Consider the following 26,892-nt stretch of genomic DNA (forward strand, 5'->3'; position numbering starts at 1 on the left):
CCCTGGCCGTCACCCATGCAGGTAACACATGGCGTGTTCCCATCACCGCCCCCCTCCAGGCTACAGGCGGCATGTTCCGCCACCACCTACCCCAGCTTCGCTCCCAGCCTCTGCATGTTGTAGTCCAGCAAAGACTCATTCTCCAAGGATGGGAATTCTTCGTAGGTGGGTTCAAACTGAAAGAGAGCAAGCCAAGCATGTCCAGCAAAGCCGAGCTTCACTCCCACACGGGTTTTCTCGGCTCATCTCACCCAACCCTTCAACCCCGGGTGCCGAGGCTGCATGTGACTCGGCTCGGCCCCGCACCAGACTCCTACTCTGGAGGGCTAGTTGAGGCTTGAGTCACTGCCTCAGTCAGTGGCCACGGCAGACTCCTGGGAGTCCCCAGGGAGTGCGGCCGTCACGGAGCGCATCTGCAACCCCACAAGTCGGCCTGCACAACTACAAAAAGGCCCTCACGAAGTGGGCTGGGGGGGGCGAGTAGCATCCCAGCAAGCCCTTGCAAGCCACCAGTTCCCGGGACCAAGTGCCTGGCCGAGTCTTGGGGTCCCTTCCCATCCAGCTTCCTGTCCAGGCACGCCTGGCAGCAGCAGGGAAGGGCTCTGCCACCCACGAGAACCAGATGTACTTCCAGATCCCAGCTTCAGTCTGGCCCAGCCTTGGCTGCTGAAGGCACGTGGGAAGTGAGCCAGCAGGTAAAAGATCCCTGACTTTCTGCCCTATAAATAAAAACATTTAAAAAAAAAAAAAAACGAGAGGAGTGGACTGAGGGAAGCCTTTTATCAACTGCAAAATAAGCATTTTCACAAATAAGCAGCATTTTTATTGCTAAATGCAACCAACCCAGAGAAACGCTGCTAAGACCTTTTCAAATGTCACATAATCCAGAGAAAAGCCAAGCTGAGCTCTAGTGCATATGCAGAGCTGTGCGTGAACCAGCCACGGAGCACTGTTCCCAGCCCGCGGCACACGGTACCTCCACATTGCGTCTGACAAAGCCTTTGGTGACCCGCAGCAGGTGCGTGTACTCGATCAGCTCCAGCAGGTTCTTCCTCAGCTTCTCCTTGTTCTTGGTCACTTCCCGCAGCTCCACCTCGAGCTTCTGCAGTTGCTCCTGAAACAAACGCAGTCACCAGCCCCAGGCACCTGCCCACCAGAGCCAAAGTCACCAGCCCCAGGCACCTGCCCAACCAGAGCCAAAGTCACCAGCCCCAGGCACCTGCCCACCACAGCCAAAGCCAGCAGGTGCATCAGCGACCACAGCACCCCGAACGCACCCCCTCTCAGCTCATCTCAGAAGCTAAGCAGGGTTGGGCCTGCTGAGTAGCTGCATGGGAGAAGAGCAGGTGTCCAAAGCCGGAAGTTAGACAAGGCAGCCACAGCAGATGAGAACACAGGAGCATGTACTGCTCACCCCAGCCCCGACTCCCATCCGTCACTCTGCCCCTCACATGTTTAAGTTTTTAAAAATCACACGCTGGGATTCCATACGGGTGCCGGTTCATGTCCCAGCTGCTCCACCTCCCATCCAGTTCCCTGCTTGTGGCCTAGGAAAGCAGAAGGGTATGGCCCACAGCCTTGGGACCCTGCACCTGCGTGGGAGACCCAGGAGAAGCTCCTGGCTCCAGGCTTCGGATCGGCTCATCTCCAGCTGTTACCGCCACGTGGGGAATGAACCAGTGGATGAAAGATCTTTCTCTCTGTAAATCTGACTTTCCAATAAAAATCAATGAATCTTCAAAAAGAATTAGTTTATTAGTACAGCGACTGTGGGAACCAGTATGATGGTTCCTCAAAACACTAAAATTTGAACTAACATATGACCCAGCAATCCCACTCCTGGGCACAGAGCCAGAAGGGCCACCACTCTTGAAAAGCCAGCTGCCTTCCCATGTTTGCTGCAGCACCAACTAACCACAGCAGCCAGAAAACGGACGGCGGGGCAGACTCGCTCCAGAATATTACTCAGCTATAAGCAAGCACAGAATCTCATCAGCTGCAATAGAGCAGAGTGGACGGGAGGTCATGATGCCAAGCACAGAAGAGCATCCCAGGACCTCACTCCTGCGCCAACTCCTCAAAGGAAGGCAACGACAGAGAAGTGAGGAGCGCAGCGGAGTTCCTGGAGTGTGAGGAGCGCAGTGGGGTTCCTGGAGTGTAGGTTGGGGGTGTTAAGAGCGCAGCGGGATTCCTGGAGCAGGGGTTGGGGGTGTTAAAAGCGCAGCGGGGTTCCTGGAGCGGGGGTGTTAGGATCGCAGCCATTTGGGCAAGTGAATAAGTGGATGGAACATCTTTCTGTTTCTCTCTGTAAATCAGCCTTTCCAATAAAATAAATAAAATCTTAAAAAAAAAGGACAACCACAACAAACTGAACTTACTTAATAAAAAACTATATGCAAAACAATAACAGTAGTTTCAGAAAGAGGCATCCTTAGCAACAGGGAGCAGAGCAATGGAAGACCAGCAAAGCATGTTAGCCGCTGAAGGCTCACACAGCAAATGACGTCACAGTCAGGGCTGCGCCATGAGCAGCCAGCACGCAGTGATGACATCACAACCAAGCCAACCCAGCAGGGCCGGTGACGGCTGCCCACGCGGCACTCGGCCCATCTCGCGGGCATCCACCCGGCCTGTGTCACTTGCCTTCCTCCAGATAAACACAGCAGCCGTGCCCAGCCTGCTCGGCCTGTCCCCCGCCCAGGGCCCGGGGAGGCCACCACAGCATACAGCCAAGCAGGGCAGGCAGGCAGGGCGGGGCGGGGCACAGGCGGCACCACCGGGTAGGCCAGCCTGGCTGACGGCTGGGCCTCACCTGCATCTCCAGGACCTGCTTCAGCGGTGGCGCGGGGGGACAGGACTCGCCCTCGGGAACCGGAATATCCGCTCGGTGGATTTCCTGCACCAAGTACACTAGGGAAAGACAAGCGAGATAGATGGGACACAGACACACGTGACTGACCACGCAGGGACTGCGACCTGACAAGTGCAGCCCCGAGAGCCATGGTCCCACAGCCTGCAGACACAGCTATCAGCGCGTGGCCCCCCTAAACTCCGGAGTGCCAGCAGCAGCAGCAGTACCAAGGAACAGGAAGGAGAGCCAGGCTCAGGTGACCTGCAGGCCTCGCTACCTGAGGTACAAACTGGAATCATAAGACTGGCATGGTGGCACAGTCGGCTGATGCAGCGCCAGCATCCCACGTGGGTGCCAGTTCTAGCACCGGCTGCCCCATTTCCCATCCAGCTCCCTGCTTATGGCCTGACAAAGCAGCAGAGAATAACTCAAGTCCTTGGGCCCCTGCACTCACATGGGAGACTTAGGAGCAGCTCCTGGTTCCGGGTTTCACATCAGCCCAACTGGCTGCTGTGGCCATCTGGGGTTAGAATCTCTCTGTCTCGCTCCCTCCCCACGAAGAGCCATCTGCCCAGGGGGATGGGCGAGGAGGCGGGCAGGCCGGGGAAGTCGGCCCCTGTCCAAGCTTCATCTGGAAGTTCCTTTATGATCTGTGGATCCACCTCCCTCTAGAAGTGGTTTACACGGCACGAAGCCCTGGACCCCCTGAAGCTCTCCTGTGACATCATTTCCTTTGCGATCTCACTCCCCACCAACTCAGCGGGTCTCAGAGACAAAGACATGATGCCACCCAGAAACACAACCCAGTCAATGCCAGGACCTCACGTGGGGAAGGGGCTCCAACAGCAGGTGACCGGATGTTCCTGGCAATATCAGAAACAGGGAACCCAGGGCTGGCCCACAGGGCAGCAGGCTGGAGCGGCACCTGTAAGACGCCCACCCTGAATGGGGTCGCTGGCTGAGGTCCAGGCAGCCCCACCTCCTGCCCTCCTTCCCCTGGTCGTGGACTGAGCACTGGGCGACCTGCTGCCCAAGCGGGCAACCAGGGCGGGGAGCCTGGCTCCTGGCTTCTGAGGGAATGAACCAACGGATGCACAATCTCCGTCACTGAGCCCTTGAAACAAATCTTTAAAAATATAAATATATGCAATCCATGATAATAATCAACTTTCAGAAATCATTCTTCCCCAGCCCTGAGTCTGCACTTCAGGCCCCTGCCTGCCAGTCTCCCCCTCTCGCGGCCAAAACTTCCAGGATTGACCTGACCAGGGCTGGGTCAGGCCACAAGTTTAAAGGCAGACAAGGCAGGCAGCTTGGGGCTGCCCTGACCCTGCTGCAAAGAAAGCCCCGAGGGACGAAGGAATCACGGACTCGGCCAGGCCACCCGACTTGACAAAACCGGAAATTCAGTCAGCCTGACAGTGATTTCAAATGAAGGAACCACAGGGGCCAGTGTCGCCTGCAGTTGTTGGCATCCTGTATGGACTCTGCTTCAAGACCCAGCTCCTCCACTTCCAATCCAGCTCCCTGCTAACACACCTGGGAAAGCAGATGACGTAAGAGCTTGGGCCCCTGGACCCACATGGGACACGCAGATAAAGTTCCAGGCTCCTGGTTCCAGCTTGGCTCAGCCCAGCCTATTGGTTTTGGCCATCTGGGGAGTGAACGAGTGTATGGAAGATCTCTCTCTGCCCTTGTCTCTATAACTCTGCATTTAAAATAAATACAGAAAATCCTTAAAAATTAAAAAGTTAAATGAATTGGTATAAATTAATCATGGCATTTTTTTAATATTTATCTATTTTTATTGGAAAGTCAGATATACAAAGAGAAGGGGAGACGAAGAAATTCTTCCGTCCGTTGATTCATTCCCCAGGTGGCTGTAATGGCCAGCGCTGTGCCAATCCGAAGCCAGGAGCCAGAAGCTTCCTCCAGGTCTCCAACGGGTGCAGGGTCCCAAGGCTTTGGGCCGTCCTCTCCTGCTTTCCCAGGCCACACGCAGGGAGCTGGATGGGAAGTGGGGTGCCAAGACATGAACTGGCACCCATGTGGGATCCCAGCACGTGCAAGGCAAGGATTTAGCCACTAGGCTACCGTGCCAGGCCCAAACAAGGCATCTTATTACAAGGAAACCCTACATGACCATCAAAAACAAGGAATCCGGGTTCCCCTGCCCTTACTGAGGGTGGGAGGAGTGCTCGTTCATCTGCTACTCCTTCTTCAAACACCTCAAAAGGCAAAGGCGAGGGCTGGGCTGGGTGGGCTGGGGCCAGACCCAGAGACAGAAGTTTAACCTAGATCTCCCACATGAGTGGCAGAGCCAGCAGCAGTGCCTTTCAGGGTCTGAGTGAACAGGAGGCTGGGACCAGCAGTGTCAGGGAGGACTCGGACCCAGGCACCGCGCCCAGGACACGGATGTCTCACTCTCTGGGCCAGATGCCGGCCCCCTCCACATTCATGGGCAGAAAAACACGTGACGGCAAGTACCATTTACTGAGAAGCAGCGGACGATGACGCAGTCCGACTGCTCCAGGCCCAAGTCCTACTTCCAGACATGGGTGGTGAAAAGTCTGGAAAAATAATTCACAATCATATAGTCATTCCCTGTGAGTAAAACGAATACAGTTTATTCTATTTCCTTCCTGCCTTTCTGGGTTTTCTGGATTTCTTCAAATGAACCAGCTTCATCTGCACAAACACAGGAGGGAAAATGAACTCACCCAGTATCCGCTCCAGTTCCTCACACCTCTTCACCTCACCAACGTATTTTCTTTGGAAAGAACTTACACTCTGGTTGAGCTGAAAGATAAAAAACTGACTTGAACTTTCTGAAATCTGAAAATAAATCCTACTTCAAACACCAAGCGCTGTGGCCACTCCTCACGGGTCCTGCTGGGCAGTGACACGGCAGCCAGGACCCAAAAGGCCCAGAAATAGCCCAGGAAGACGATTCACTGAAGGACACGAATGTGGCCATGGCCATGGAGGGGCACACGGTATCAAAGGGGGACACAGCAGTTCACACCACAGGAAGCCCTGGACTCCTCTCCTGTGTCATCCACAGGGGCCCATGCTGTGCAGGCGGAAACTCAGGCATCACAACCCTTACGGAAGCGCCACGTCCAGTCCCGGCTGCTCGGCCTCTCATCCAGCTGCCTGCTAACACGCCGGAAAGGCAGAGGAACATGGGCCAAGTGTTTAGAGGAGGACCCAGACGAAGCTCCTGGCTCCTGGCTTTGAATCAGCTCCGGCCACTGTGACCGTTTGGGGAGTGAACAAGCAGATGGAAGACCTCTCTACGTCTTTCCTCTGTAACTTTCTTTCAAAAACACAAATCTTCAAGAAAAAGGAAAAAAACAAAAAGAGAGACAAACAGACACAGAGCTCCCATCTACTGGCACTAGTTCACTCCCCAAATGACCACAACCACAGGGGCTGGACTAAGTCAAAGCCAGGAGCCTGCAACCGCATCCAGGTCCCCACCACCAGGCAGCAAGGGAGCCCAGCCCCTGGACTCCTCCCCACGGCCGTCCAGGGTACACAGGCAGGAGGGAGCCCAGCCCCGGGCCCACCCCATTGCTCCCCAGTGTGCACTGGCAAGAGGACCGGTTCAGAAGCAGAGCCAGGACTTGCACATCCCTGGACCCGATACCCACCCCCTGGCTGCAATGTCCCAGGGCCCTTCCTCTTCAGAGGCACACTGATATACTCCACTACACTCTTCTGATCTGAACTGCCTAGTTTGGTAGTGGGCTGGGGGAGAGCAATAAAGGAATGGCTGTGAATCTTACATTGGGGGCTCCTGGGGGTCCCTGTACCCTTGTATCCATTGCGTATATAACAGAGAGCTTGAAAGAAAAATTAATGTTTAAAGAAATTAGCATATAAGGAGCAGATTAAGGAATATCTCAGTGTTAAAAGTGGGCTGGGTGGCATGGCCTAGCAGCTAAAGTCCTCGCCTTGAACACACCGGGATCCCATATGGGCGCCGGTTCTAATCCCAGCAGCTCCACTTCCCATCCAGCTCCCTGCTTGTGGCCTGGGAAAGCAGTTGAGGACGGCCCAAAGCATTGGGACACTGCACCCGCGTGGGAGACCCAGAAGAGGTTCCAGGTTCCCAGCTTCGGATCGGTGCACACCGGCCCGTTGCGGCTCACCTGGGGAGTGAATCATCGGACGGAAGATCTTCCTCTCTGTCTCTCCTCCTCTCTGTATATCTGACTGTAATAAAATAAATAAATCTTTAAAAAAAAAAAGTGGGTATGGGTGTAAGGTTGAAAACCTGCCTAGAAGGTGGAGTGTGGCTTGTCTAAGCTGGGAGAACCAGCGAGGTCCCTTAGTCTCTAGCACACATCGATGGCCTTGGTCATTTAAAACAGTCAGAGCAACACTTCGGGTGGAGAAGCACTTTATCTGTGGGCTCCTCAAGGCACAGACGGCTGACAGCCAGGCACGGCAGCCCCTCAAGCCACCTGAGGGGTGTCAACTCCCCCAGGCTCACTTCTCGTTCCATTTTGTGAAGGTTTTTTGTTCATTTTCATTTACCAGAAGCTAATTCCTATTTCACTTGTGCTTGTCACCTTCCCAGCCCCTTCTGGAGGTCACTTCCAGGAGCCACTTCCCATCCCTGAGGGTGGAGACGCAGCCCTGCCCGCACAGTCAGAGTGGGACCAGGAAGCCAGCCTCCCCTGCCACCGGACGCCACTTCGCTGTGCCAACCCCAAGCTCACTCACTGACCATCATGCACTACGGACAGAAGCTTCGTAAAGGGGTGCTTTTTGGGACAGTGAGTCAAACAAGAGCAGAGCTAACCGGGTCTGGCGGCCACCCCCAGCAGCAGCCCCTGACACTCACTGGTTCTCCATTGTGGGGCATCTGCCACGGTGTTTTGGCTGGTTTTATCCTCCCCCCGCTTCAGGATGGCAAACTCACTCTAACAGAAGGCACAGGGAAAAGTACATTTTAACAGACAAGACTGGAGACTGGCACCTACCTTACCTGGGAAACCCGGCACAGGGGCTCTGGCGTTGCCAGCCTGGCTGGCCACACGCACGTCTTCCCAGGCCACCTGTCCGAAGCCCACCTGGTCCAGGCATGAGCTTTTCCTGCAGACCACAGCCCCTTTCCCTCAAAAGGGGCATAACCAGGGTCAGGGAGGGCATGTAAGAGCAGAAAAGGGAGGCGGGGGTGCCAGCCTACAGACCACATCAGGAAGAGCTCAGCACAGCATCAGCTCTAACTTCCTCCTGGACACGGCTACACCTGCCAAAACCCAACTCTCAGCGCTGACTGGAGCATTTGCTCAGCTCGCCTAGACCCAAACGTGAGCAGCAGCAAGGCGGTCTACTAATAGAAAGGAGAGATCTGCCAGCGGCAAGGAAAGGCGCCGTCTGTGGAGGCCTGAGCCCTTCCGGCTGGTCTCAGCACCTGCCCCGGACAGACAGCGAGTGCCCCCTGGCTCCAAGAACCAGGAAGAGCACGACCAGTGCCTGGCACCTGCAGCTGGCATCCCCTGGGACAACCCGCGGGTTCCAGAGGCAGGGCTGGCACGGGTGTCCCCATCAGGAAGTAAGAACCCAGCTCTCCAGAGAGCCAAGAGGTGAGGGACCCAGTGCTGCCCGGTTCCATCCGCCAGGCGTCAGCTCCTGCTGGCCCCTCTCCCAGGCCTTCACTCCAGCTCAGCTCCCCTGCCTCCTGCCAGACTTTGGCCACCCATTCCACTAACGCCATGGAGGCCCTGTGAGAGACCTCAGGGCCCCAGGGGCAGGACCCGAGTGTTGATGCTCCGCGAAGGGCATCAACAAGCCTGGACCAGACCACGGCTGCCCCGGTGAGGAGCTCCCCTAGGCACACACACAAGGCAAGAAAGTGGACAGACCTCGGCTGCTTCCCAGGCAGCCTCCCAGGCTGCAGGACGAACCAATGTCCCAAATCCCCCGTTTAATCTCTTGAAGAGCGAAAGCTGGCTGGCCCTGCGTTAAGTCCGGAAATGCCTCCAAGGGAAGACCTGGACGAGATCTACCCACCGCCTGGCTCTACTACACCCCTACTCCCCAGGCCCAGACGAGTGGACGGAAGCTCCCCCCAGGAGCCACCGGCGGGACCCCGGTGGTCGCCTGGCCGGCCCGCGGACACTCACGTCTCGGAACTGGACCAGGCCCCTCTCGCCCAGCGCGCTGAGGCACTCGTAGGCCGTGCCTGACTGCAGGAAGAGCTGCGCCAGGCACATGGGCTCGCTGCGGAACAGGGTCCCCATGGCGCGCCTGGCCGCCGCCGTGCTGCATGGGGCTCCGGGCAGCCCGGCCGCCCCCCTCCTGCCACCGCGGCCGCCGCCGGTTCCGGTACCGCCCCGCGTCGCGCCCCGCGTCCCGCCCCGCGTCCCGCGCCGGCCGGCCAATGGGCGCGCGGAGCTGCGGCTGCAGGAAGCCGAGCGGCGCGGACCCTGCACGGGCGCACGGGCTTCCAACCGAGAAGCGAAGAGACAGGACCGCTTTCCAAATGGAAAATCCTCCTGCTAGGACGGCTCGCGACCGAGAGTGACAGGTGACGGCCAAGTTGCTACTTCTGATAGGGAAAGGAGACACTCGTCCCCGCACCCCGCCAGCGGAGCCGCCCGGAGTCTCCACCTCGCACGGCCCTTCAATAAAGGCCAGGATGAAAGGCCCCGTCGGGGTGGGTGCGAGGGGAGGCCCGGAAGGAGAAGGCGGCTGAGGGGCTGGCGGCTGACGCGGCCGAGCCAAGGGACTACAACACCCAGAAATCCCCTGCCTGGCCTGCTGGTGACCTGTGGACTCGCAGAGGCCGGAAAGGACCTATCAGCGCTCCACAACGCCCGCCAGACCCCACGCCCGCTTCTTTGTTTTGGCCTCCATATAAACACCCCACCCCACCCCGAGACACACCCCCAAACCGCCCACCCCGCACCGCGCCCGCCCTCTGTGCCCAACCTCGCCTGGCGCCGGAAACATCTCAAGCTGAACCTTACCTCATGTGGTTACGTGATTCTGAGCCTTCACTCAGGTTACTGGGACACGTGGATTTTGGTGTGTCCCCCCCGACCCTTGTCCCCACCTTTCTCTTACATTGGTCCTGTGAGCGTGGATGAGATGCATGTTTCAGGCTTTATGCCACATTCTGGAGCTCAGAACTGTCCATGTGGGTGCCCACTTACAGGAAGGAAGCCCAAAGGGCAGTGGACATCTTAACTACTGGTGGGTGGAAGGCCAGCTTCCTTTCAAAATGGGCTCTGGGGCCATCTTGTGGCACAGTAAGTTAAGCGTCCACCTGGGTGCCGGTTCATGTCCCAGCAGCTCCACTTCCCAACCAGCTCCCTGCCTGTGGCCTGGGAAAGCAGTCGAGGACGGCCCAAAGCCTTGGGACCCTGCACCCGGTGGGAGACCTGGAGGAGGGTCCTGGCTCCTGGCTTTGGTCTGGCCCAACCCTGGCTGTTGTGGCCATTTGAGGATGAACCAGCATATAGAAGATTCTGACTGTCCTTCTCTCTATAAATCTCCAATAAAAATAAATAATCTTTAAAAAGCCTGGCTATAGTGTGCGCCTGGCGCTGAGCCCGGCTACAGGGTAAACACAGTGGACGGCACAGCCCGGCTGCGGGGTGACCTGGCGCTCAGCCAGGCTGTGGGTTGAGTGCAGTGGTCGGCGCTGAGCCTGGCTGCAGGGTGAGCTCGATGCCAGTCCGGCTGTGGGGTGAACTCAGTTGTGGGATGAATTTGGCACACAGCCCAGCTGCGGGGTGAATGCAGTGGTTGGCACTGGGCCTGGCTGCGGGGTGAGCTCGGCGCAGAGCCCAGCTGTGGGGCAAGAGCAGTGGTCAGCACAGTGTTAGTGGTGCAGTGGGTCCTAGTGCACTGTGGCCCAGGAGGCTCCATCTGCAGTGCCCACAGCACCTGGGTCAGAGTCATGGGACACCTGGAAACTTTATACAAAAATACCATGTTTTGTTTATTAAAGTTTGCAGAGACATGGGGGGGTGGGGAACATCCCTTAGGAAGTCAGCCTTGGCGGATCCGGGAGCAGGGGTTACTCAGCATCACGGCCAGCAGCAGGAGCCAGGCCAGCAGCAAGCCCTTGGCGACACACTGGGAATAAGGCTCCCCTGGAAGACAGCGGGTCCGGGGGCCCAAGTGAGTCCCTCACGCTGGTCTCAGCCGGGAAGAGGCAGCTGGACTGTGTGGGGGCTGAGGTCACGGCACGCCACCCACCCACCGCCTCCATCCAGGCCCTCACTGCCCTACCTTGGTAATACCGGGTCAGTGGATAGAGAAGATGCGGCCAGCACACCTCATTTCTGTTGCAGTCATACTCGGTAAAGTTGATCTGGAATCTACAAAATGTTTTGACAGTTTGCACCACAACTTTGGGTGTGGGGAAGAGAACAAGCTATCTCTCTGAATGTGTCATTTCCTGGCTCCAGGTGTTGGGTTACCTGGTCAGCGGGCGGGGCAGCTGTGCAGGGACTGTGATGAATCGGACCGAGGCAGTGACGGGCAGGAGGGCGGCCTTGTCTTCGCAGGTGAGGCCGCATGGATACTGCCAGCTCACCGTGGAGAACCTAGAGGAAAGGATGACGCCGACTACCCAGCACCCCTCACTCCTGGTCTGCCATGTGCTAGGGTAATGTGGGACTCAAAGTTTACCTGGGTACCAGACAGTCTTGAAGTGCCCGGCCAGCTGCCTTGTGGCCTCCTAAAGACCCCGTGGGGCCTTCTGTGTCCCAGGCACAGGCTGAAGTGCTCTATGCCCCTCCCCTACCGAGCCCCCAACAGCACCAGGGGGTGTGCTCGGGCTGACCCCGGGCATCGTTGCCCACTTGTGTGGTAATCCTCTTTCCTTCTGGAAACTGTTTCCATGGGAACCGCCCTTGTCCACTCTCAGCTCAGCTCACCAGAAGGGACCAGGCTGAAGCCGAGGCGGAGAGGGTCACCTGAGGCCAGCTAGTCAGCACTGTTGAGCACCAGGCCACAGCAACTGGTTCAGGAAGGGCTGACCGCGTGACCCAACCGCACCAGTAAAAACCAAACCCGAACAGCTCGTGCAGAAGATGCTGGGAGAGGTTCCAGCAGGCGACACCCAGAACTGCTACTGTTCACCCTTGCCATCTCTTGAGAAGGAATCCACACCAAGAGGACAGAGCAGCTGAGAGGTGATGAGAAGCAGGCCCAGACCACGCAGGTGCCACGCCTGTGAGTGTACCTTCCCACACTACGACCCAGAACCTCCCTGTGGGCCCGGGTCAGTGTGCATGGGCTTGCCTGTCACTTAGAACTGGCAAGAGGCCTGACTCCTGCAGGACCTAGTCCTATTTTACAGATGAGCAAATGGCGGCTCAGGGAGAAGTAACTGCTCAAAGCCACACGGAGCTCAGAGTCCCCAAGTTGTGCTGGTGTGACTGTGGCCCCCATCTCCAGGCTCTGGCCAGGATTCTCCAGTCAGCAGGCCAGCAGCACCCAGGGACCCTACCCCCACCACCATCTTTGCAGCCTGACACCTGGCTCCGCCAATGCTGTGGCAAGTCCCCCCAGCCATCCTGCTAACCGCTGCCTAGCTGTATGCAGTAAGCCGCACGGCCCTGAGGTGGAACCATACCTCGTCTCCACACCGAGGATCTGCCACTGGGGGTGCCCCTCCACGGCGCCTGCCTGTGCGACCAGGATGCGGATGCTTAGCTGGGCAGGAACATCCGGGCACAGACCGTGGGCACTGCCAGCAGGCGGATCAGCACCTGCGTCGGGGGCATCTACACCTGCAGGCGTGGGAAAGTACACTCTTTTCCTATGGTGCCAGGACACCCGCCCCCCCAGAGCCAGAGAGGGCTCATCAGCAGGAAGCTCACGAGCGAGGTGTCAACCTCAGAGGGGTGCTAGCCACCTCGGCAGAGGCCGGCGCCCACAGCCATGTGGAAAAGCACTGCCCTAAAGGCTCAGTCGGTGGCCAGGGCCTTCCGGGGCCTTCCGGGGCCTGACGCCCACCCCGAGAGCAGACGGCATGGCTCGGATTCTGCACTCCGCTGGCTTGCCACCTGCCTTTCCACAGAAGCACAGCTGCAGTTAAGAGCAGCAGGATACACCCAGAGTGGTTGAGGCTGTCAGGGTGACACCGGAACACGCTGCCATATGAGCAAAAGAACCAGAGCAGAAAGGAGTTGAATGGGAAGCTGACCTTCATTCATCTGTAGCCACCGGCCAAGGTAGCTGGGCCAGCCAGGGGTGAAAGGTCACTAATATGCTCTCCAGGACACGTTATTTCCTGTGCATTTGGCATCTGCTGTTTACTAACCGGCTCCAGGCCACACCCTGGCTCCGATGTGAGCCTGGCGCGAACCCTCCCACAGCCGAGGCTGCACGACCAACCACCTCTGCCTTCAGGCCTGGCGCCTGCGCTCGGGTGGAGACGTGGGTCCCATGCTTATTCCTCCTCAGGCGCTTTCATGGATTCCCTGCACCCCCAGGGGTCAGCACGCGGCCTAAGCTCTGGGTTCTGGCCCCTACTGAGAGTAGACCGCCGTGTCTCATGCCCTGAGCAGGGTCCAGGTCAGCATATGGCCGCCCGGGAGCCCTCCCAGTCAGACGTGTTCTATGCTTCCTGGCCACCCCAGGTGCTGGGGGACCCCATCATGAGGGAGGGGGACAGTACAGCAGGTGGCCCTGTGTGAATTCACAGGCAGGTGGCCCCGTGGCCCCATGTGAATTCCCAGGCAGGTGTCCACATGGCTTCCTGTGTGGATTCCCAGGCAGTTGGCCATTGGACCATGTGCCCAGTGTAACCACAGCAGAAAGGTGACCTGCCAGGTTGGGCTCTGATGTGAGGACTGCAGGAGGACCTTGGGGCGATCACGGCACACGAGGACGCACGCGCAGCTCTGACTTACGTATGACCTCGAGCCAGCCATCGCCAAGGTCGCTGGAGTCGGAGTTGCCTCTCATCGCCACATGAGTTGCTTGTATTAGTGAGCTGAGCCTTTCAGCAACATTCTCCCTGCAAGAGAGGAAGGTGCTTCACAGCCCCCTGGGAGCAGCTCTGGACCAGCCGTCCTTGCCAGTGTCCAGCTGGACTTGAGAGGAACCCAACACTAGGTAGGAGATGTGGGTCCTAGAATTCAGTGAAGGCTGAGGAAGGGAACTGGGCATGCTCCTTTCCAGTATTACTGCCCCCCTCTGTTTCACAAATACAAAAAGGAGACTTTTAAGTGACAGCTGGCACCTGACCCCAGGCACTCCTGAACAGTGCCATAACCACTATGCCAAACGCCCACCCTGCATTCCAAAGCTCTGATGCATGTGTGCAGAGAGTTAGCTGCAGGCAGTCATCTGGGGTGCGGGGATTTACCGCAGTCTGGTGCAGTTCTCATCAATCCTGACGTCCAGCAGGCACCCAGAGGACACGTCTTCCCCAAAGACAACGGGCCTGCGAGCTGCTGAGGAGCACAGCCCCCTGCCGGCTGCAACAGAGGCGGACTGTCATCCTCTCGCTCTCGCCTGGTGTTGGATTCTTGCCAGTGTCTGCCAACAGGGAGAGCACCACACAGAGAGTGGTGCTACTCCGGTGCCCCCGAGAGCACCGCGGGCATGAGGCTGCAGGCTACAATGGTGACCGCGCGCTCCATGCACTCTCCCCCAGCATTCCTCACAGCCAAAGGCGACTGCCCTGTGCCCAAGCCTGCTAGGCCGGAAGGACATTGCAGGCTTGATCTGGAATACAGTAAGACTCCTAATTCCAGCTTACCAAGGGGGCTAGCCAGAATAACCAAGCCACTTACCTGCCTGCCAGACGTATAAGCTTGTCACCTGATTTGGTCTGTTGGTGCTGAGAGCTCGGACAGGCTTGCCAAGTTGGTAACCTAGACAGACACAACAATGAGAATGAACAGCTCTCTTCCTAACTGAAGCCTTCGCGAGCCGGCCTCCCACGGCGGGGTGCAGGTTTGAGTCCCGGCTGCTCGGCCGCTTGGCTGCTCGGCCGGCTTCTTGCTAATGTGCCTGGGAAGGCAGCAGGAGATGGCTGGCTACTACACATATTTCATAGTAACTTTGAAAAATGACTTGCAGACACCACAACACACTTCACCACTAAGATGTCTGTCACAGTTTGTCCAGACTGCTTCCTGGGGCTGCTGCTGTGGCACGCGGGGTCACGCCACCTCTGTTGACGCCTCGTCACAGTGTCTTTCCAAGGGACACAGCCAACTCCTTGAAGGCAGGGCCCCTCTTCCAGAGGCCTCCCCCAACAGAGACAGAGTCCACACATACAGACCACTCATCCACCCGCTTGGTTCTGACTCAGTCAATCTATCTTTTTTTTTTTTTACAAATTTCCGTTCTTTGCATATACTCCTTTTTAAATTTTTATTTGTTGGGCCCGGCACAGTAGCTCAGCAGCTAAAGTCCTTGCCTTGAACCTCACCGGGATCTCATAGGAGCACTGGTTCTAATCCCAGTGGCCCCGCTTCCCATCCAGCTCCATGCTTGGGGCCTGGGAAAGCAGTTGAAGACAGCCCAAAGCCTTGGAATGCTGCACCCGCATGGGAGACCTGGAAGAAGCTCCTGGCTCCTAACTTCAGATCATCTCAGCTCTGGCCGTTGTGGTCACTTGGGGAGTGACCATCGGACAAAAGACCTTCCTGTCTCTCTCTCCTCTTTGTATATCTGACTTTCCAATGAAAAGAAATAAATATTTGTTTTTAATTTATTTGTTAATTTAATTTATTTGAGAGACAAAGCTAGACGGGGCTCATTCACTAAATACCCAGGACAGCCAAAGGCAGGAGCCAGGACAGCAAGCCAGGTCTCCTGCAGGGTGGCAGGAGCCCAGCCACCTGCGCGGCCACCTGCGCGGCCACCTGCGCAGCCACCTCCTGCCTGCTGCCTCCCAGGGGACCATCAACGGTAAGCTGGAGTCGGGGACAGGGCCAGCCACCTGCGCAGCCACCCCCTGCCTCCCAGGAGACCATCAACGATAAGCTGGAGTCGGGAACAGGGCTGGGTCTCCAACTCACACAGTGATAGGGGATGCGGGCACGTGTCTCAACTAGCAGGCCACACATCTGCCCTAACTTTCTTTTCTAATCTTGTATTCTGTTTTCAATACTGCCTACACAGTTGGGAGGGATGCACCCACGTGGGCTCCTGACCAGGGTCGGGAGGGTCGGGCACAAAGGGACGTGAGTGGGACCAACGTTTCAGGGATTTTTTTTCTCCTGTGACCACAGGCCAAGAGGGAAAGAGGGGTGCACTCTTGCTGTTAAACTATATCAGCAGCCACAGATGGGTGACCATCTTCTGATAACACTGAGAAACACCAACGTGGTGAGAGTGTTCTGAGGGGGTTGAAGGTTCTGAGAAGTTGTTGGTTTCAGTGCGCCAAGGTTGAGACAATTTTTCCAAGGCCTGCTAGTTGAAAACCCAGACACTTGCCACAAAGCTTGGCCAGTACAGTTGTCCAAACTGTTCTGCTTTCGATCCTCTGCTGGCCTAGGTGAGCTGGCTGTCATATGCCCAGTGTGCATCTGGGCATGCTGTCCACTGCACAGGCGTCAGCAACTAAGGAGGCCCAGCCCTGACACATGCACTCCAAGGTCAGACAACACTCCCGTGACTTCCCCTGTGGCCAGGGTCTGAGTCCAGTGGTCTAGTTGAGGAGTCCCCCAAGAAGTTTGCCTGGGGGGACCTCAGACCCGACTCATGTGTGCATCAGCCAAGGCAGGGTCAGGTTCCATTTGTCACCTGCACCAGCCAACACACTTACTGGTATATGCAGGCTATCTATTCAGTTCCACCCCTGCCCCATAGCTCACGTTAACTTACAGGAAACCAACCCTGGTCACAGGAAGATCATAAAATCCGTGTGCTAACCTTGGAGTGCACATGTCAGGACCTGGCCTCCTCAGTGGCTGAGGCCTGTGCAGTGGACAGCATGTCCAGATCCACACGGAGGACAGGCCAGCCAGCTCATCTAGGCCAGCGGAGGACGCCGAGTGCCTCGTCAGCGGATGGAAAGCAGAACAGTTTGGATTGCAATCCTGGACAAGTTTTGTAGCAAGTGTCTGTGGCTGCACATACACTATGCTGGACTTGGTCAACCAGCAGGCCTTGGAAGGATCTCAACCCTGAAGCAATGAACCACCAAAACCACTCAAGTGACACCCTCCGAACGTGTTGCTCACACCAGGGTCTCGAAGATGACATCAAGTGGCCGGCCCCCATCCCAGGCTGGCAGCAAGGAAAGCCCGCCCCCTTCTCCTCCCCGCCCACCTCCACCACAGATATTGGAGAAAAAGAAAAATCCTGCAAACCTTTATCCCACCCACCTTCCTTCACACCTCAATGACGCCCCCACCCTAGTTAGTGGCCTACACTGCCGTGCTTCCTTCTCAACCATGTGAACAACTTTGAAAAGTAAATTAGCAATAAAATAAAATAAAAAGCAGCTTCCACCCACACTTGAAACACATTGGCTTTTCCACAAGGCCCGCAGCTAAAGAGGAGGACAGCTGTGTTAACCACCTTCTGAAAGAAACAGACAAGACAGGAGGGCTGAGTCGCCAAGCCGGAAGCCGCACGCTGAGCGTGAGCGCAGCCTGGCCTGCGGGACCGCAGCGCACACACGTGCCCTACCTGGGTTTCCCGAGGATTCCTTCTCGTCACCGCTGTTGTCACTTAAGAACCGCACGGTGAATCTCTGGGTCAGGCTCCCTGGACACAGAGCAATGAAAGGGGCAGTGTGATGGCTCCGCCCCAGCCCATGGCACCACGGCCTCCACCACACAACTGCCTCTTGGACTGAATGGCGAGCAGGCCTGAGGGGCAGATCCTAGTGTACAATAAGGAGACTTACACAGACAGGAAGGAAGCACTCCCCAGCCTCACCTGTCCAGCGGGCGTCGACTTCCGCCCTGAGAACTTGGACTGTTATCTCACGGATGGTGTTGTTGTCCCACCTGAAGAGGTAGTGCTCCTCCAGGGTCACGTTCCTGGGGGCTGACCCGTTCCTTACAGGGGTCTCTGCAGTTTCCAGGGGACAGACGTGAGCACGGGCTGGTCCTCCCTGCCCACACCCTGAGCGGCCCCTGCCTGCCTCACACCAGCTCCCCAGCGCAGCAAGTCACACAGCAGCCGGCCCGCCTGTTCCTGCCCCGGCTCCTCTGTGATGTCTGTCCCTGCCCTTCGTATCCCAGCTCCGGGTTCAGAGCTTGACACACAGCACGCGCTCAGGGAGACGTCTTCGGCACCGCCCCCCAGCAGGGCCAGCTCTCTGTCCCCCACGCGCCTGACACTTGATGGCATGAGGAGTAAACTGCCTGAAAACAAGTACGCACAGGATCTGTCATTTGAAAGGCCGAGAGCCCTCAGTGATCCGACCATGGGGGCCAGGAGCACGCAGCCTGGGCTCGGTCTCATCCGAGGCCTGGGAAGGAGCTGCCTGCAGCTCACGGAAACTCACACAGGCCTGCAGGATGGAGGGACGAGGAGGTGCTGGGTGCTGGCTGGGACTTCCAACTGCCGGAGCGCCTCTGTTCTACAGCGTCACTGACTCAGTGCCACACCTGTTCGACCCACCCCTGCAGAAATGACGTGAAGCCTAACATGCAAGTACCTGCGGAGGCGATGAATCCGCTGCGGCCAGTGGCCTCCCTGTAGGTCACTTTCGGTGTGACTATGCCTGAAAGGACGCAGACGGGAACTCTCTTGGGCCCACACAGCCCAGGGACCAAAGGGACACTGACCAGACAAACCTGTCAGTCGTGCAAACCACCTCCCAGCACCAACACCATTAAACAGGAACATTGCCACTCCTGGCACCTCCTCGGAGCTGAGGGAACCCCAAAAGCCACAGACAACGATCTGGCAAGTCTCCCTCCTCTCAGAGCCACCGCACGGCACAGCGCAAAGGGTATGGGGAAGGGGCCACTGGCAAATATTTTGCCAGTCCCTCAAGAAGTCATAGTGGCACTTGGCATGGCTGTCCCACTCCTATGTGTCCAACGCAGATGAAGCCAGCACCCACAGAACCATGACACAAGCAACCAAGGAAGGACACATTGGCTGGGAGGACTCCGTGCGAGGCAGGGGAGACCAGTCCCAGAGGAGCAGAGCTGATCCCACGGACGGAACATACCTCCAAGGGTCCCATTCCTGATCTTCGCACTGATAACAGCATCTCGCTCCTGATATGCTTCCAGAGGAGTGACACACTGGGCATCGAAGTTCTGAAGGAATGCCACCGGGGCATGCTGCAGGCACTGCCCGGCCAGGGACACCTGAGGGCAGGGGATGCCCCAGAGTGAAGGCCAAGCGGGCCTGCCACTGCCCTGCTGCCTCCTGCCCCCAACCTGGCTTGGCAACGATGCCTCCCTGGTCGACACACTGACCAGCTCCGGTAGAACAGTTCATTTGTTCACCAAGCTGTGGGAGCCACGGGTCAGGACTCTGACCAAGCGGACTAGACACTGGCTCCCCCACTGGGTACCCAGGGACACAGCCCCCCCGTCTTTCTTCCAGGCTTCCGGCAGTGGAAGGGCAGTAGATGATGGCTCTAGGGGTTGAGTCCCCACCACCCAGACAGGAGACAAGGACAGAACTGCTGGCTTGGCAGCCCTGGCCACTGTGAGCTCCCGCGGCGGGAGCCAGGGGATACATTTTTCTCTCTGTCTCTGGCTCTTTCTAGTAAGTGAACTGCAATAGAAATGATCACCTGTGGCACAGTGAAGTAGGCCTTCTCCAGGGTCATGATGGGATCGCCTTGCTTGTAACCGAAGTGGGAAGAGTCCTTCGGATCTGTGTCCACCTGTGCCTCCAAGACAGAGGACGAGCCTGGCGAGCTGCAAGACAGCAAGGAGGACTTTGGCTGACACACTCTTCCATCTGCCGGAACACAGTGCTCTTTCAAGCTCTTTATGTCTCAAAATATGGAAACCCCAGACCGTCTTAACACGTCGACCACACAGGAAGCCACAGGCCTCAGGAGCCCTCCTCACCCTAGAGGATTCTGGGCCATCAATCCATGCACATTCAGTGAGGTTCAATTCTCCCTACCTGGGAGGCGCTGAGCCAGCTACCCACTGCCCGGGTACTCACACGGAACCGTGATAGAAGTAGCCGAGGAAGGGCGAGTTGGCCAGGGATGATTGCACACACAGCAGGGGAAACCAGTCTGGGGCTTGCGGCTCCGGCCCGGCAGAGCAGAGCTGATCCCATGGAGGGCTGACATGGCCGCCAAAGACGCCGCCAAAGCAGGACCGCTCGAACAGCTCCCTGACCTCCGAGGAGCATTCCTGGGGAGCCACCATGGAGTGGCCATGAGGGGCCCTGCACTTCCCGGGGACCCCCGCAAGCCCTACAGAGCACACTCTGAGATCCGCAACCTGCAGGTCAGCTGCAGAGGGGCCCCACATGCACTACCTCTGCGACAGTGGGAACCCCAGCTCATGAGGAACTTCAGAGGTCCCCCCAAAAGTAACGGGAGAAACCAAGATAGGACAGAGCAGACCCCAGGGGAACCCACAAGAGAGGGCATGTCCCCGCGTGGCTGTCACTGCTGGCCTAGGTCCACAGGAGCTGAAGGACACTGCGGTCAAGGCAGAGAGCTCTGACTCCAGGGTCAGCGTGGCATATCCCCTGCACCCCACATTCATCTGTCCTCTGCCCAGTTTCAAAGGATGACAAGACCTACATCTTAAAATGCATCCTCAAGTCCTCACTAATCAAGACAGAAAAGTGATCTATTGGCTGAGTTTTTAATTGGGAGGGGAATTGGGGATCAGGGAGTTACATTTTCTCTTTTCTTTATCAGATTATTGTTAATTTAAAAGGCAGAATGATAGAGAGGAGAGGGAGATCTTCTATCCACAAGTTCACTCCCCCAGATGGCCTCAAAGACCAGGCTGGCCCGGCCTGAAGCCAGGGGCCCGGAGATCCAAGCAGCTCTTCCACAGGGATGCAGGGCCCCGGGCACTTGCACTCTGCTGTTTTCTCAGGTGCATTAGCAGGGAACTGCATGGCAAGTGGAACAGCCAGGACTTGAACAGGTGCTCTTATATGGGATACCGGCATCATAGGCAGTGGCTTAACCTGCGGCACTGCAACCCCAGCCCCTAAGTGATGTTCCAGTTTGTTTCAGAGATGCAGCGTTCCCATCTCCTGGCTGGCTCCCCCAAATGTCTGTGAGAGCCAGGGCAGGGCCAGGGCTGAGCCAGGACAGGGCTGGGCCAGAGCTGGGCTGGGTCAGGGCTGAGCCAGGACAGGGCTGGGCCGGGGCAGGGCTGGGGCAGGGCTGAGCCAGGACAGGGCTGGGCCAGGACAGGGTTGGGCCAGGGCTGGGCCAGGACAGGGCTGGGCCAGGACAGGGCTGGGCCAGGGCTGAGCCAGGACAGGGCTGGGCCAGGGCAGGGCTGGGCCAGGGCTGAGCCAGGACAGGGCTGGGCCAGAGCTGGGCTGGGTCAGGGCTGGGCCAGGACAGGGCTGGGCCGGGACAGGGCTGGGGCAGGGCCCGGCAGGGCCAGGGCAGGGCTGGGCTGGGCCAGGGCTGAGCCAGGGCAGGGCTGGGCCAGGGCAGGGCTGGGCCAGGGCAGGACAGGGCAGGGCAGGGGCAGGGCCAGGGCTGAGCCGGGGCAGGGCCAGGACAGGGCCAGGGCTGGGCCAGGGCTGAAATCAGGGGTTGGAACCTCAGTCCGTTTCCCACACAAGCAATAGGACTCAACTGTACCAGCCATCACTGCTGCCTCCCCAGCATGAGGAGGAAGCTGGAAGCAGAAGGCAGGCAATCTGAGGCAGAATGGAGATAGTTCAACCACTCAGCCAAACGCTAACCGCCACCTGCCCATGATGCTGCTGAACGAGAATGAGCACCAACATTAATGTGTGCAGTTCCCTGATGGTGTCACTAGCCGCAATGCCACATGCTGCCAGGGGTTGGCGCTGTGGCATGCAGTACCATAAAAACATCAGAAGCTGGGAGTCAATCAAGACCAGCCCAATCTACCTGGCTGCACTGCCCATTTAAAGGCGCCTGGAAGCCTGCAGGTGGGCCAGCCATGGGGCTCACCGTGAGTGACCAGACCCTGCAGCCTCCACCTCTATTCTGTGAGACCAACCAGGGCAGCACACAGAAAAAACTGCTAAGGAGACAGGTCTGATTTGGGGTTAAATGCCCTTATCACAAAAGGAGGTAAAATCAAACATAAACAGCCTGGCGTGATGGCTCAGAGGCTAAATCCTCGCCTTTTACTTTCCAGGATCCCACATGGGTGTCAGTTCATGTCCCTACTGCTCCAGCTCTCATCCAGCTCCCTCTTTGCAGCCTGGGAAAGCAGTAGAGGACAGCCCAAAGCCTTGGGACCCTTAGACCTGTGTGGGAGACCTGGAGGAAGCTCCTGGCTCCTGGCTTTGGATCAGCTCAGCTCGGCCATTGCAGACATTTGGGGAGTGAACCAGTGGGTGGAAGATCTTTCTCTTTAGCTCTCCCTCTGTGTAAAAATCCACCTTTCAAACAATAAAATAAATGCATAGTCACCAGGGGACCCGGTGGTTTCCTCCCTGGATCTACACCCCAGAGAAGCAGAAGCAGACATCCACACCAGCACTGTCCACCGAGCTCCCGGCAGCACCACTCGCAATGGCCACACATGACGCTAGTTAGAGCCAGTGCCCCAGCGGCAGGGTGGAGAACAATCAGGCTCGGAAGAGGGAGGAGGCACGGACACTCGCAGATGGGACTCGGAGACAGGATGCCATGGGAACAGAACCAGACATGGAAACATAGGCACTGTGGGAGTGCACCAATGGGAGGTGGAGACAGCAGGTACCAACAGGCGGGCCTGGGTGGGGCTGGAAATGGACCTGAGTTCTTCAGGGGTGGCGGAGGTATTATACAATTAGACAGTGGGGATGGCTGCACCATTCTAAAAACCCACCAAAGCAGCCTCGCTCCTTCTGCTGTCTGATTTCTTAAAGTCTTCTAAACTAAACACTCATATCCCCTTCTCGGGCATCAGCTCCACAATCATGGCTTTGCCCAAAGAAATTCGGTTGCTTTTTTTTTTCCTTCTGTAAATGAGACTAACACCACCAAATAAGAAAGCACACGGTCATTCCATCGGGAAGCAAACTGCAGCTCAAAATACAACGCGAACTGGGAGACCCTCTGCTACACAGCCACTGCCGTGAGTGGGCACTGTGCGCCTTGGCGAGGAACCTACCGGGTCACAGCAGCAGCGGACATCACAGGCCCCGGCCATCAGGTTACAAGGACAAGGACCCAGGGGCTGGTACGCCTGGTTGGGAATGACAGTCACGTTCTCTGTGAAGGACACACATGGAACAGGTCAGCCCAGCAATGCTCACAAAGCGTCCTCAGGGCCTCGACACGGGACAGGAAGACGTGTCCTGCACATGCAGTACAGCTGAGGCTGCACTGCCCCAGACCCAGGGCTCCAACAGCAATCCAAACCCAAGAGCACACGCCAGTTAGCATGAGCCCAACAAGTCCAGTACACCTTGCACAACATCAGTTGAGTAAAAGTTATAAGTTCAGGTAAATGCACTGCCGAATGAAACATCCCTTTTCATAACACAGTCTGATCATATTAAACATTTCTTTGCTCCAACTCATTGCTTTTTTTTAGCTGATAAAACTGAAGCTGTGAGACCAACATGTTGGTTCAACCACTAATCTTCCACCTGCAAGCACCAGCATCCCAGAAGGGCACCAGTTCATGTCCCGACTGCTCCACTTCCCATCCAGCTCCCTGCCTGTGGCCTGGGAAAGCAGTGGAGGATGGCCCAGAGCCTTGGGACCCTGCACCCGCTTGGGAGACCCAGGGGAGGCTCCTGGCTTCAGATCAGCTCAGCTCTGGCCATTGCAGCCACTGGAGAGTGAACCAGCCAATGAAAGATCTTTCTCTGTCTCTCCTTCTCTCCCTAAATCTACCATTGCAAACAAAAATAAATAAATCTTAAAAAAGAATAAAAATAAACCTCAACAGCTGACAGGAAAGCTTTTTATGTAAGAAAACACACTTGGCAGCAAGAAAATGAGGGACAGGCAGTAGGCCGGCCCCTGGGGCCCACGGTGCCATCGCCCCATGAGAGACAGGCAGCAGGCCGGCTCCCAGAACCAGAACACTGCTGCCCCATGAGGGACAGGCAGCAGGCCGGCTCCTAGAACTAGGGCACTGCTGCCCAGTGAGGGACAGGCAGCAGGCCAGCTCCTGGGCCCAGGGCATCACTTGCCTGAGGCGTTCCAGGTCTCAGAAGAGTTGGCATAAATCTCCACTTGGATGAGCAGGTGTGCCAGGCAGGACACATTGTGAGATGCGGAGACCAAGAGGGTCTGGACAATGCAGGGGGACGCCAAGAAGGGCATAGTCTCATTGGGCGGACACGGTGGCCAGTCCGCCCTCCAGCGGACCGTCACCTCTACCGCGTGCTGAAAAGGATACACAGAAGGGCTAGTGGAGTCAGGGATGGACGCCCAGAGAAGGAGCCCCAAGCCCTGGACACCTGCTCTGAAAGCTCCTGATTCCCACTGCTGAGTCAGACACGGGTTGTCAGAGATGACTGAACTTGACCTGGGTGATCTGGCTCCCAGCTGGGCTGGGCTGAGCCCAGCCGGTGGGTCTGCAGCTTGTTGAGAGCACCAGGAGGAAGCTGGATCCTGTCCTCAGGAAGGGCCCCTCACGGGCTTCCCAGGGTCGCTAGCCTGGAGGGGTGTCTAGCAGCTGCTGCAGAGTGGCCTTACCACACCCGGGACGGTCGTCAGACTCCAGTCCTGCGTCTCATTGCTGAGCGGCACTCCGCAGGCCGGACGGGGCAGCCATCCTAGGGGACAGAGGGCGTCCTCCGGCTGTCCCCGGCTCTCCCACATTCCCCACCGCCCCACCTCGCGAAGACTTTACCTGCGTCGGCTTGCAACACAGCCAGGGTCACCGCCACATCCTCGGGGCCTCCGACCAGGGACGCGCTGACCGCGAGGCTGGACATTCGGATGAAAGACGGGATGAAAACTGGGCGAGAAGGAAAGGACAGGGTCACCAGCCCAAGGCGCCTAGGCTCCCGGGTCCCCAGCCCCGGCTCCTCGGCCTTCGCCCCGCCGGACACACCCACGTCCCCGTGCAACGGCCTCAGTGCGCCCTGAAGAACGAGGAGCCCCAGGAGGAGAGCGGGCGGCAAGCCCATGACCTGGGCCTTGCGATCCAATCAAACCGGGCCCTGCAACCAGGGGAGACATCACGGCCCGCAGGCTGCCGCCATCTTGTCAAGCGAACGCCAGGAGCTATGGCAACCACCAATCGAAGGCCGGCTGAGGAGCGGCGTGCTCTGATTGGACCAGCGGGAGGCACAGACCGCCCACTAAGGCCTCTCGGGAAGAAGGTCGCCCAGCCAGCCCTGGAGGTGTGGCAAGCGGGCCTGCTCCGTTTCCCTTCTCACCTGTCAACCAAGGGAGGAGGGGTTCTCTCTCCTCTCTGCAGGGTCGTGCGAGGGCTACCGGAAGTGACCGGTAGCAGAAAGTGCGTCTCATAAATTGTACATACATTTCAAGAAAAAGGTTTATACCAAGATACACATAACTTCTAAAAATATGTATTTATTTTTACTTGAACAGCAGATTTACAAGAGAAGAGACAGAAGATGGCCGCGACAGGTGGGACTGAGCCAACCCGAAGCCAGGAGCTTCTGATCCAACAAGTGGGAATACCGGTTTGCTGGAACGAGGAGCCATTTTAAAGTATCTGGAACTGTGTCCAAGGCAAACAAACGCAGATAGTCACCGACCCAGTCAAGGAGCTGGATGGGAAGTGGGGCAGCTGGGACATGGACTGGCACCCTTATGGCCTGATGACAACATCTGTAATCTCACTTAATCTTTAGGATGTCATTCACAAAGTCAATTTTACGTCAAGAAGACTCCATTTAGTTAGTAGTTTCCACAACAGAAACGAGCCCATGCACACACGGGTCTGCAGGGCTCTGGGCTCAGGGGGCAGGCACCCGCCCTGGGTCTCCTCAGGCCAGAGCTGCAGCGGCCTGGGACATTTTTCCCGGGGTGATGAAGGCATGAGAGGTCAGGTGCAGAAGCTTGGCACAGCCGTCAGGAGAAGATCCCAAACAGGACACACAGGAAGGGCTGGGAGCTGTGGTCACTGCCTGTGATGCTGGAATCTACACTTGGACACTGGTTCAAGTCCCAGCTGCTCCACTTCCCATCCAGCTCACTGCTGATGTTCCTGAGAAAGCAACAGAGGATGGCCCAAGTCCTCACACCCCTGCATCCACGTGGGAGACCTGGATGAACTCCCAGGCTCTAGGCCCCAGCCCAGTTCCCGCCATTGCACTTTTGGGAAGTGAATCAGCGGATTGAAGCTCTCAGTCTCTGCCTCTCCCGTGTGGGCACCAGTTCATGACCCGGCTGCTCCACTTCCCATCCAGCTTCCTGCCTGTGGTCTGGGAAAGCAGTCGAGGAAGGCCCAAAGCCTTGGGACCTTGCACCTGCCTAGAAGAACCCAAAGAGGCTCCTGGCTCCTGGCTTCAGACCGGCTCGGCTCCAGCCGTTACAGTCACTTGGGAAGTGAACCAGCAGATGGAAGATCTTTCTCTTTGTCTATCCTCTCTGTAAATCTGCCTTCCAACAAAAATAAATAAATTTTAAAATGAACAAAGATACACTATCAAGCTTAATAAATGCAAAAAAAATCACCAAGATCTTTGTATTTGTGAATAAGACTGCAAATCTAGAATACAAAAATTTGTCTCAAATTACTTTACCAAACCCACTTTCCTTAAATAAGACTCAGCTTCTAGGCCGGCATACAAAGAAAATTTAAACATATACATTCAAAAACTTTCTACAAGTGAGTTTTTGTCATATTTTCAAAACACCCAATCATCCACTTTTCTTAAATCTTCCCTAATGTCTGATGGACCTCTTAAGAGGACATTTAGTAACTACAGGGGAAATTGTTAAATGATAAAATAATTTTTATTGTTAAAATCACAAATTTTTATTTTACACTACATAAACTTTTTGATGT

The 26,892-nt window shown here is 56.9% G+C and overlaps 2 protein-coding genes across 5 annotated transcripts in view; both read right to left on the reverse strand.

Moving 5' to 3' along the window:
- Positions 1-9,221, reverse strand: part of ATP6V0A2 (ATPase H+ transporting V0 subunit a2) — a 29,609-nt gene extending 20,388 nt beyond the window's left edge. Inside the window, exons 1-5 of the mRNA XM_004595411.2 lie at positions 8,992-9,221; positions 5,572-5,650; positions 2,813-2,910; positions 977-1,114; positions 91-176 (exon numbers count right to left, since the gene is read on the reverse strand). Coding sequence (XP_004595468.2) covers positions 91-176; positions 977-1,114; positions 2,813-2,910; positions 5,572-5,650; positions 8,992-9,108 — 518 coding nt within the window. The 5' untranslated portion in view covers positions 9,109-9,221. The remainder of the gene's footprint in view (positions 1-90; positions 177-976; positions 1,115-2,812; positions 2,911-5,571; positions 5,651-8,991) is intronic.
- A 1,567-nt stretch (positions 9,222-10,788) lies between these two features.
- TCTN2 (tectonic family member 2) lies at positions 10,789-25,135 on the reverse strand. Of its 4 annotated transcripts, XM_004595410.3 has the most exons (18): positions 24,964-25,135; positions 24,760-24,867; positions 24,603-24,682; positions 24,095-24,290; positions 23,062-23,162; positions 19,943-20,139; positions 19,560-19,686; positions 18,984-19,125; positions 18,462-18,527; positions 17,735-17,869; positions 17,483-17,560; positions 14,629-14,709; positions 14,199-14,310; positions 13,741-13,847; positions 12,459-12,615; positions 11,299-11,424; positions 11,108-11,196; positions 10,790-10,968 (listed from the first exon to the last, which is right to left on the reverse strand). In XM_004595410.3, the coding sequence occupies exons 1-18, from the start codon at positions 25,037-25,039 to the stop codon at positions 10,865-10,867; spliced, it is 2,082 nt and encodes a 693-aa protein (XP_004595467.2). In that variant the 5' UTR covers positions 25,040-25,135; the 3' UTR covers positions 10,790-10,864. The 4 variants fall into 4 exon arrangements, with proteins under 4 accessions (XP_058512791.1, XP_058512792.1, XP_058512793.1 ...); XM_058656808.1 differs by lacking the exon at positions 18,462-18,527 and having other exon boundaries at positions 10,789-10,968; XM_058656809.1 differs by lacking the exon at positions 17,735-17,869 and having other exon boundaries at positions 10,789-10,968.
- Positions 25,136-26,892: the final 1,757 nt, after the last annotated feature.

The sequence above is a fragment of the Ochotona princeps genome, chromosome 29 (assembly GCF_030435755.1).
Source record: "Ochotona princeps isolate mOchPri1 chromosome 29, mOchPri1.hap1, whole genome shotgun sequence".
Lineage (NCBI taxonomy): Eukaryota > Metazoa > Chordata > Mammalia > Lagomorpha > Ochotonidae > Ochotona > Ochotona princeps.

Excerpts from the sequence above, each read along its gene's own strand:
- TCTN2 (XM_004595410.3), bottom strand. The coding sequence starts at position 25,039 with ATGGGCTTGCCGCCCGCTCTCCTCCTGGGGCTCCTCGTTCTTCAGGGC. Across the intron at positions 19,687-19,942 it reads TACTTCTATCACGGTTCCGT|CTCGCCAGGCTCGTCCTCTG; the intron begins GTGAGTACCCGG and ends GCTGTCTTGCAG. Across the intron at positions 17,870-18,461 it reads CGGATTCATCGCCTCCGCAG|AGACCCCTGTAAGGAACGGG; the intron begins GTACTTGCATGT and ends TGGAAACTGCAG.